Consider the following 11,348-nt stretch of genomic DNA (forward strand, 5'->3'; position numbering starts at 1 on the left):
AATACCCTGCAAATGTCATTCTGAGGAAAATTCTGTGGTGCACAGGTATTTTTGACTCGACAGGCATTCTTCTCATTGTTTATCTTACAGTGATGCACTTTTATATCTGCTCTAAAATCCACTTCAAGAAAAAGTGATTGATAAAAGTAACACTAAAATGTTTGCATGGCATTCTGGTGGTATTTAAAAGCTGATGGTTATGGATCATTGTGTGACAAATATAATGGTACATTATTAAAACAGGAAACATGATGAGTGTGAGATCTCAGCAATCTCATCTTTTATTTGAGCAGGTAAATATCCCCACATTATTAAATTTACGCTCCTGGGACCCAGATCTGCCGGTGGTTTAGCTAATCCCAACTTCATGTCTTACTACTACTCCACCAACTTTCAGAGGATTCTGTTCTGACTGAATTTCTGAGGAACTGACTGGTGTGTTATGGAATCTTGTTCCTGCCATCTCTCCTCACTCTCTTCTCTAGTTTACTCCTCCCTACCTCTGCCCCCCTCTGAATATTGCTCTAATGTTGTGGTGCAATCCCCTTGAAAGATCAGGCTTCCATTTGGGCACAATTTCCCTATAAAACTCTACTTTTGGTAACTGGGGCATGCTAGGAATCAATACTTTCAAAAATCTTTTTGAAAATGGAGTTCTTTGTAGTTTCTCCCAGCTAACTTCTTTATATATATTTATTTATTTATACATTTTTCGATACTTTCATATTTATCACTTTTTATAGTCTGGCTTCTCTTCCTATCCACAATGTCCCATTGAATAGTTATGGCAAGATGTTCTTAAACTGTCTCACACCTCCTCAAGATTAATCTCCACCAACTAAAATGATGTTATGTCTATGGTTAGTGATTTTATTTTCAAGACTAAGACTAAATGGGAGTCAGGACTTGGCAGTGAACTTGATTGATGAATGGTGGTCAGATGCCTTGCATAGGAACAATTGCTCTTCCTCGTGCGCATGCCTGAGTTTGATTCAGCTGTGTCAGTGTCATGTGACACATTGATCTTATCTGTTTAATGTGCCTAATGTGTGTCCACTGCTCTACTGACTCTGCAAGCCTTTTACATATGTTCTGGTCTGGCTCAAAGATTAGAAGGTTTTGGTGAAGCTATTTTCACAACTATGGCAGAATGATTTAATGTTCGCATTGATGGTTGCCCTTTGCTAGCAATTTACCATTTGCTTTGAATGCCACTCCCGTAAATGCTGCTGTGACGAACATGGTTGCTTTTCTAATTCTTCTGGTAAAAAATAATAATACTATTTTCCTGGAAATCATCTGACACCTTCACACGCTACTTTTGCTTTAATAACACCATGTTCTTGAGGAGGTGTGAGACAGTTTAAGAACATCCTGCCATAACTTCCAGTTGGAGAACCTCAAGTTTCCCTGTAAAAGGTCATCTGACTCATTCTATAAGAGTTGGCATACGTGAAATATTTTCAAAGTTTGTTGTTAAGATCAAAACTTCCATATAAGACTTGCATCGCCTACAGTAATATCTGCTATGACCACTTTAGGATTTGATCACAGATGTTTGTATAGTTTGGTCATTAAACCATTTTATTATTATTATAATATTATTTATTATTTTGTTGTCTTGGCTGGTGGTAGCAGACGGTGAGGCGTGGGAAGGATGTTCTAAATGTGGTATTTTCTTTTACATTGTACGCGCATCAATAAAGCGTTGAAACAAACAAACAACATTTCCCAAAAGTGAGTTCAGCTTAAAAGAGACATCATTTTCTCTTTGCAGTGCATTTGAGCTGCTGCTATATTTTGACTCTTTGTACATCATTGACTTTCCTCAGAGAAAAACTTGTCACAGGTTTCCCAAAGTGGCGAAGCAGAATGAGAAGGAGACTCCTGTGTTTAAAGGGGGTAAGAGTAGTGAATGTAACATGCACAGTAGTGAATCTAACATGCACAGTTGTAATGTCGGATAATGTATTATTTCTGATCCAACCCCATTTTCAAATATGCTCCAGGTGTGCCAGGCACAGCTAGCCACGAGTCCACCGAAGTGTTCTTGGCACGCCGTTCGGTGGACTGAGCTTAAGGAGCCACCAGGGCCCTTAAAATGTTGCTGAGGGATTGTTTTTAGTCCAAGAAGAATTCCAGCACTTCCTCGATCAACAGTATTGAGCAAAAAAGAAAGAAAGGACCACACACCATATTCTATAATACTGTAACATCATTACTATAGCAGTCCTTTCCAGCAAAGTGGTCTGCCCCACTGCTGGACAGCTCCACAGCTGTTGAGACAACGGTAAGATATGACCCAGGTGGTGATGCACTGAACTCCCAGGATGCCCTTACTCTTTGTGATAGAAAAAGGCAAGAGAGATGTACATTATATCCACTGGGATGACTCGAAGGTTGAGGTTTTTCTCTTTGCAGCCATCCGGACCTTCGGAGCAAGGGCCTTGGAGGTGGTGAGGGGCTCAGGTGAACGCTCATAATGAGGGCAAAATGACCTTGCTCCATTCCAGAGGGGAGACACAGTAGACTGATCTACTGTCGTATTTTGTCTGATTTTTCTCTGACTTGCTTTTATTAAATTTGAACTCTAAATTGGAGGATTTGAGCAGGTTGGAGGAAAGACTTAAATTGTCTGCAGCCCACTGGGACAGTTGAAGTGGTAATTGTACAAAGGAAGCACATATATGAGATAAGATACGACATAAGATTAAACTTTATTGGTCCCAGGGGGAATGAAGTCAGGCCAGCAGTAAAAAAAAAAAAAAAAAAAAAAAATCAATATAAGCATTTTTTTTTTTTAACAAATAAAGCCTGTTGAAAGTTAGGCAACAAAATAATACGTGGATTATTGTCATTTTTACCAATATAATACTAAGTTCTTAATATAATGACATTCGATGAAGTTACAGTTTGTCTGTGGATGCATTCATTTCCAGCACATATGGAAGGTGTTAAAACTTCTATCCTTGTCTGTCACTGGCTAGTGGCTGTCAGATTTATCGAGCATATATCAGAGTATTGCAAGCTGGGGACAGCTAGGTACCAGCAGGGGGAAAACTCCTGCTCTTAACAATTGCACAACAGTCGTTCAAAAGCACAGCTCATTTTACTTTATAAATGATCTGAATTTATTCAGTTGAAATTTGTTTTCCCTGGTCCCTGGTTTGATTCCCAGCCGGCCGGACCCTTACTGCATGTCATTGTGCTGCTCTTATTCCCCACATTGCCTGCCTGTCTACATTGCATAAAGGCAAAAATGCTAAAAAAAAAAAAAAAAAAAAACAACAACAAACAAACAAGGAAAACCACCAGGAATTTAGAGTTTGAACTTGGTCACATTTACGAAAGTTGCTGGCAAAGCTAAAAGAAGGCCAGCTGGGCCGCGGACTACACAGAGCTGCATCGGCTTGGCAGTGATTAAGATGCAGTGAATTTAAAATGTGGTCCCACCAGAGAGGCACCATGATGATTAACCTTGACTCTCGGAGTCATTCTCGCTAAATCCAGGGATGTTTATGAATATCTGTTCGTAATCTCAAACTATAGTGGTTGTAGAAAATGCAATAAATCTCACATCAAGTGAAGAGGATATTAGTGTGAACCATTTCCAAGTGGACAGCTTGGCTCTCAGCCAGACTCAGGGCAACACATGTACAGAATTACTATGAGCAAAGCTGAAAATTTGCAATTGAGATCAGTTGAAGGATACATTAACAAGGGACCAGTGAACAGATGTGGAGTCAACTGACAGTTATTATTGTAGTTATTAAGTATGGGAGCCCAACTGCCACTGAGAAGATAACCTTCACATCAGTAGAAGTGCACCTCGGTGGCACATTATGGGGGATAATGTCCATTCCAGATGGGATGGTGTTTGGTGGTTTCCTATTTATAACCCAAGTATGCCATTAGCTTGGGTGGTACAACACAATGGCAGCCTCCTTATTATGTTGGACCTCATGCTGTAACAACAATCAAGGGGTACTTAAGGCTACATAGAGCCATGATTGTTGCCTGGTTGGACCTAAATGCCTTTCAAGCAATTAATGAACTTGCGGGACTACAAAAAGTAATTCTTAGTGAAACAATTTTCTTACCAAGAATTGTCTTGCTGAGGCTCGAGAACCTACACAGCTTCAACTTTTCGCTTACAAATGTCTATGATTAATACAATTTGTTTGTTCAACAAGTGCCTTGGCATAAAACTGTGTGAACATTATTTATTAGACTTATTTGTTTTTATTCAGACATTTTCGCCGTCAGATCAAGTCACTTCTAAAGTACAGAGTATGTAGTAGTGAAAAATGGATGTACTTCCTGATGAATACTATTTTCTGTCTGCCCATGTTGGGGTACAAGAATTGGTCACAAATTAACAAATCCGTCAGTTCTTAAGAGTATCACAGCACAATGCTGACACACTACACGCTGATGGTGGAGTCTCCTTCTGGTACTTGGGACTTGAAGTAGTTTTAGCTCTGCCCTATTTATTCTTGTTTCTGCTAAATGCTTTTGGAAATAAATCAGGACTCTGTCAGTGATCAGTGGAGATGGATATTAAAGGAGACGGAGCAGGAATGTTAGCCCCTTTTTGGCAGTCGAGGCATGTGAGCGCATGGCAGTTCTGCCTTTCCAATCATCTGTGGAGAGTTGTCAGAGCCTGGACGGCCATGGTGGGCCGGGTTATTAAGCAGGATGAATGACTAAACAGTCTCCGCAGCTTCATTCAGCCGTCTCATTAGAGTCAACTGTGAGAGACTGTTTTTTCTCGGCGAGCCATAGGGAAGACCATTAGTGATGCCCCCACAGTCACCATCACTAAGCCCAGCAGGTCTCACAGTTTCACCCATTACACTTGCCTCAGTTATATCAACCTTTTCACACTGTGTCCACGCTAATCTGTGACGATCTCAATCTCAAAACCCGCCAGTGTTTTACAACTAATTTGTTCATGCTGTTTTTTTTAAAGATTCGTTTTTCTCAGCATCTCTTAAAAAGCTTTGCCAGCTCAAATAGTAACATCAATGGAAGCTCATTCATTTTCACTGATCATCCCTGTAATTAGGCAGTCGTGGGGATTGGTCGTTGTTGAATGAAATGTGAACTACGTCTCCATCCACCACCAATTCCCTCTGTAGACTACCGATGGTTTATATGGTTGATGCCTTCAGGGGATAATGTTACTATATAATTTATGCAAATCAACACATTACAGCATGAGCCCGTACTCGTTGCCAAAAGCAGGTGTACAGGTGTTTGTCATTTATTAAATTTAGCCAAAGACTTAATCCCTGCAGCTCATATTTTAATTAAATTGGAGCTCACTTAATAAATTGCCATTTGATTTGATTAAACACAGAGCAGCTGTGGAAGATAGCTCCTCGTTTCATCACTTTAGGAAAACCACAGATAATCAGAAGCCAGCACACAAAATCGGTGTCCAAAAAAAAATCCTCCTGTCAGACACGGAAAGATAAATAGCTACATAATGGGCACAACTGAGCCAGATATGATTTGTTCCATTATTCAAGACTGACTGCATCTTTATTAACACTGGCAGACTGTTACAGTAAATGGGCAGGACATTGAAAGCTGGTTATTCAGGCTTACCATAGAGAAAATAAGTTTTTTTTATTATTATTATTATTGTTTTGTTTTTTTTGCTCAGTGAGATCCATGCTTGCACTGAAGGAATTGTCCAGATGGGAAATGTTGCATTTTCAGTCACAGTTCAAGTTATTGTAATCCAGTTTTGCTCGTGATCTCATTCAAAGACTCTCTTTGGTGTTTTGGGTTTTTTTTCAGCCTGTATCAGAGGAGTTCCAAAATGGTGAGGGATTTGGGTATATTGTGGCATTTCGTGCCAACGGGACGAGAGGCTGGAAGGAGAAGATGGTGACTTCAGCGGACTCCACGATGTACAAATACAGGGATGAGACTTTCCCTCCTCTCACCCCATTTGAAGTGAAGGTTGGCGTGTACAACAATAAAGGAGACGGACCATTCAGCAAAGTTGTCATCATCCACTCCGCTGAGGGTGGTGAGTTAATACTTGTGGTTGTGTGGATTTTTAAGTTACAGCGGGGATACGTTTCAACATTTTAGGGCTTTCACTATTTCGCCTTGTTCCACAGAGCCGAGGGAACCACCGACTGATGTGAAAGCTTACAGTATTTCTTCCTCGGAAATTAGAGTGACTTGGAAGCCACCCAATCCTGGCCCCGGAAAACCAAGAGGATATGAGGTTGTTTTTATACATTCTTTGTTTGTGCTTGCTCGTGTGTACACTTGCAGAGTTACAATGCATTCTGGGACATTCTGCAAAAGCATGTGTACCTTTTGTGTTGGGGAGCAGTAATTTGTGAGTCTTTATTTCTGTTAACAGGTCAGCTACTGGAAGGACGTGGAGCAGGAAGAGGCAGGGAAAAAACAACAAACTGTTAAAAACGAAACATCGATGGTCCTGATGGGACTAGAAGGGAACAGTTTGTATCTCATCACCGTAAAAGGCTTCAACAGCATCGGCCAGGGTCCTGCCAGTGTTGCTGTCACTGCCAAAAGCAGGAAAGCCCGTGAGTACAGCACTGACACTAATCACATAACGCTATATATGGAATACAGGCTACCTATTAGGTTTGCTCAAAATCCTCTCCTAAAAAGAAGTGTTGTAATTGACCTAGTTGGTTGAAACTCTCTTTAAAAGTCTGTTTGAAGTTGTGCTCGGGGTGTTGTGTTCTCACCGTAGCTCCCGCTCAGCCTCCGAGCAAACTCCTGTGGATTCAAGAGGGCAACAACGTGTCCTTAAGTTGGGACCCGGTGAAAGCGAAAGACAATGAGTCCGATGTCATCGGGTACATGGTAATAATCACTTCCTTAATCAGGTTCAGTTTAATAAGATGCAGATAAATATTAATGATGAGAAGAGACACAAGTATTGCAAGTATTTACCCATATGAATTCCCAGTCTGCTGAATTTATCATTGAATTTATAATGGCACTGATTGAATCCCCAAGTGTGAACTGCTTAATCTATTGTAAGGACTGTCTAAATTTAGTCCTTAACTTTAGCTGGCTGTAAATCTTTGTTGCTGATTTGGAATATGTATGAAGAGTATATACATTGTCAACCTGAAGTGTGTGTGTGTGTGTGTGTGTGTGCACATGTCCTCCAGGTGTTACTCAAACAGGAGGGCAGAGGCCACAACCAGGTGACGAGAACAATTAACCCGTCCACCATGCTCTCACTGCCAGAGGGAGGCACTTATATAATTGAAGTGCGGGCTCTCAGTGAAGGGGGAGAGGGGGCAGTCAGCTCCCAGGTCCGACTCGTCACCTCCTCCGGTAAGCTCAACGCTCACTGCCGTCCCTCTGTCTCAAACTCCTTTACATGACCTCTGAAATCCACTCTCCAAGCACAAGCTGTTTTCTCTTTGTAGAAATCTTACATCCCTCCCTTAATTGAGTCTCCGCAGCTGTTGTTTGAGCCAAGTTTTCTTTGGCTAATACTGTTTTAATTAACTCGCCCACACAAACCTTCCTACCCCTGCACAGCCAATTAACTTCTAAGGAACAGGACGAACTGCAAGTTTGCAGTCCTGTGTGCGACCAGTCGCTTTTCAAAGCAATGGAATTCAGATTTCCTCCTTGTCTGTTTTCTTTCGATGTTCTTTTTGCTTCTTTTAAGGAAAAGAAAAACGGTTTCCTTCACAGCTCCAAACTCCCTGAGAACAATTCATTCAAGAGATCAATTGAGTTTGGAATGCATCTTTGTTTTAGTCTGTTTTGACTCTCCTCTCTTCCCATCGCTTCTCCTAGGTGTTCGAGCGAAAAGCAACCAGTGCTCAGTGCACAGCCTGCCACAGAGCCTAACATGGACTGCACTGCTCCTGGTTCTTCTGGTGCCTTCGGCCTCTTGGTGAGGCCACTGTGCCATCCTCACTTTCATGAAGGGAGCCACCAGTCGTCTGCGCTCTTATTCCAACTGACTGCCTGCTTGCTTTGGCCTTACCCATCTCAAAGGGCCCGAGGCCTGCCGAAGGGGTTTCGCCTGCTACTTAAGACGCAGATCTTCAGAGTTCATACTTTTCAGTTCCCTGTTTCGTTTGAGGCCCTGGACGTTTGGTTTGCGCAGTTCTTTCCAACATCATGGTGGTGTTGTACTGTAGTGTACATTGTGTGGAAAGGTTTGTTTAATCACTTACTTTAACATTATGTGTTCCTGTCATTGACTGGCATCCAACCACCTCCAGACGGCTCCTACAGCTTTGGGGCTCTGCAGAGCATGAACAATTCCTTGAAAGCTGCTGTGGTAGTAATACAGGGATCAGCCGGCCTGTTTCTTTTCATTACTTATCTGCATCAATTTACCCCTTGGCTGCCTAACAAGCAATGCAGCAGAGGCTCAGTAGAGATAAGTGCATTGTTTTCTTATTCATACTTAAGGAGAGGGAAAAAAACAAACAAACAAAAAAAAAAAAACGTTTTTCTATGGAATCTTACTATTTCCAGACTTGCTTTTTGTACATTGTGTTACCTTTAGAGAAAAAAGAACAGTGTTGTGTGTCAGCTCTGTCAAACTCTGTTTTTGGTAGCAATTCAGCCAAGCTTGGTGATACAGTTAGTTGACTGTTGGATGTAAGGAAATAGGAAACAGGTTCTTACCTGTAGTGCCCGAACACATCGATAGACAAAGAGAACTCTCTACGGACTCTGTACGGTGTCAGTACAAATAAATGTGATGTATATTTTTAAAATGCTTGTTGTTTGTAATTTCTAACTTTTAGAAAGGAAATATTTATGATGATGCACTTGGATTGCATTGGTACATTGATCAGTCTGGTGAATATTTTATGATGGACTGATTAATCATTTTGTCTTAGTCTGACTCACTGGATGGGATATTGGTATAATCCTGTTATTGGCCGACTATTCCGGGCAGACTTCTGCTCCTCTTTCACGACGTGCGTCACCCTTTCCGAGACATCACGACAGGAAACAACCAACCAGCTGAACATGGCAAGTTTTGACCCTCAGATTTGGATCGTGCAAAAAGGCAGAGCTGCTTCAGCCCTCAGACGCCATCGCAATAACACCATCACTGCATCTTGGGTTTAGCGCCACCGAAAACGATTGGGATTAGTTTAAAGAAAACAAGGCAGGGTGTTTTTTTTTTTCTCCTATACCTAAATTATATATGGGTGAAGCCTGACCATTGTCCAGGGCTGGCACAGCTCTGGAGAAAAAAAACTTGGTCCAATGTCAGAAAACAGAAAAATGGCCATCAGTTTGCCAAAGCCCAAGGTGACGTTTTGAAATTGCTTGTTTTCCTCGACCGGCGGTCCAAAATATTCTATATTCAATCAAATTCAACAAAGAAAAGCATCAAATTCCTGCAGTTAAGAGGTAGAGACAGAAAATACTCTACATGGCTTGTGTAATTGCTGGAATGTCTCTGGTGTTACCAAACAGTTTCTCACCTTAAGGAACCTTTCCCAAGTGTGACGTAAAATATGGGTAGATTTAATTCTTCACACAATTTTGTGATAAAAGCACCGCTGCAGAGCCAAAAAGGGATGCATCAAGAGTATGTCTCCTTTCTCTCCAGCACCTCTCTTGCCTTGTTTGCAGTAAAACCTATCTTTCACTGGGCAGAAATCCAAATGAATTTGCCTGAAGTATAATTAATGTTAGTATGGAGATCTGTAGTCCTAAAGCCAGTTCGCTTGAGCAGACCTTTTGCCTGCTCTGCCTCCAGCTCTGTGGACTCCATTACAGAGTCAAAGCAACCTGGTTCCCCCGCACAGGTTCAGACAAGGGCAACAGCTCAACCACAAGAGATGGCACCACAGAGCAGAACGGAGGACAAACACTGCTCCAAGCAGTGCCTCGCCCATGTATACTCCTCTTTCAGACCTCTCTTTTTTGGGGTTTTAGTAAGAGGGAGAGGAGGGTGAGGCTGCGCTCCTCTTTCTAACTTGTACATCATTTCCGTAAAGCATTAAGCTGTTAAATGCGGATGGAGGGTTTTTGCGGTGCTTTTAGCCCGAACTGTGACGTTGCCTCAAACACATGCCTCCACACAAGTGTTAATGTACCGACCTTTAATTATTCATGCAGCACCTGTCTGTGTTGGAGCATCTGATTTATGATAATGGATTATGTATCCAGCAAGGGGACCCATTTGTTTCAGAGAGCCAGAAGCTATAGTGTCAGCAATTAAAACACAAACTCCCCGTAGGTTAATGTCAGTGTGTGTGCGTGTGCGTGTGCGCGTGCGCGTGCGCGTGCATGCAAGTGTGCGCAGGTTATACTGTACTTTTTAAGTCGATTATTTTAGCACTAATGGAAATTCCTTGAGATCAAAAAAAGAGTTGCTTTTACCATTTTTCATGACCCCACTTGCCGTTAAAGAAAAATATATATTTTGGTTATCTATTTGCATTTAAATGTGTTGTACAGACTTGCCTATGAAGATGTACATACAGTATTAATAATACTTACTGTCAGTATCCGTTTTATATTCATTGAATGTTTGTATTCTTCCTTATTTCATGTTTTTTTTTAATGCGATGTTCAATACTGAAAAGAAAATGCTCAAAGTCTACATGTCAACAGAGCTGTAAAGATCTGAAACTACAGGAGGTAAAGTTTATCGCCCATCCTCCACTCTCTCTAAAAGCCTAAAATACACAAGAAAGATAATAATAATAAACTTCATTTGTATAGCACCGTTCATACAGGAAATGCAGCTCAAAGTGCTTCACAGCAAAAGAAAGATGACTCGTCAAATATGATACCCAGCAAATAACAGTTGATGCTACTTCTATCTTCATCCACTCCAAAATGTGGTTTAGCCATCTAACTCCCAAAGTCAAGTATTAGATTGTCTCTGTGTCGTTGTCGTTGTGGGATTCCCGTTGTGATTCAGAGCTGAGCTGTGACTTTGCTTCTCAGGCAGGTCACAGTTTAACCCTCATCCTGAAATTGCCACAAAAGAAGGGCCCTCCAGCAGATGCTGCCGCTACAGTAAGAGGTAAACTGCACTATCGTACAGAGATTCTCCAGGCAACATGTGCTTTTTTTGGTTTTTTTATCTCACATTTGATGTTATTGTTTTCACAGGAACCATGTTGGAATTACTAAAACTAATACAGCACATGAATTATACCAGCATGAAATGTGTCCATGTAACGAGTATTATGAATTTTATTTTTCTTTAGGACAACTGGCAGATGCCAAGGAATTTAATATAAAATCCCGATAAGCTTTAAATAAGTATTACCAATTCACTTTTTTTTCTACCAGTATGTCTGGCTAGTATATGTAATTACAGCCTTATCTGTGAT

At 41.2% G+C, this 11,348-nt stretch overlaps 1 protein-coding gene across 11 annotated transcripts in view; it reads left to right on the forward strand.

Annotated features, from left to right (window-relative positions):
• The window catches only part of cntn5 (contactin 5), a 103,515-nt gene extending 94,765 nt beyond the window's left edge, over window positions 1-8,750 (forward strand). For all 11 annotated transcript variants that reach the window (XM_069161163.1, XM_069161162.1, XM_069161164.1 and 8 more), the window contains 6 exons: window positions 5,809-6,043; window positions 6,138-6,247; window positions 6,389-6,575; window positions 6,749-6,861; window positions 7,176-7,344; window positions 7,819-8,750. In XM_069161163.1, coding sequence (XP_069017264.1) covers window positions 5,809-6,043; window positions 6,138-6,247; window positions 6,389-6,575; window positions 6,749-6,861; window positions 7,176-7,344; window positions 7,819-7,922 — 918 coding nt within the window. In that variant the 3' untranslated portion in view covers window positions 7,923-8,750. The remainder of the gene's footprint in view (window positions 1-5,808; window positions 6,044-6,137; window positions 6,248-6,388; window positions 6,576-6,748; window positions 6,862-7,175; window positions 7,345-7,818) is intronic.
• The last annotated feature ends 2,598 nt before the right edge of the window (window positions 8,751-11,348 follow it).

Source organism: Embiotoca jacksoni, unplaced genomic scaffold (genome assembly GCF_022577435.1).
Source record: "Embiotoca jacksoni isolate LCO1_2020_lvr unplaced genomic scaffold, fEmbJac1.0.p SCAF_28, whole genome shotgun sequence".
NCBI classification, from domain to species: Eukaryota; Metazoa; Chordata; class Actinopteri; family Embiotocidae; genus Embiotoca; species Embiotoca jacksoni.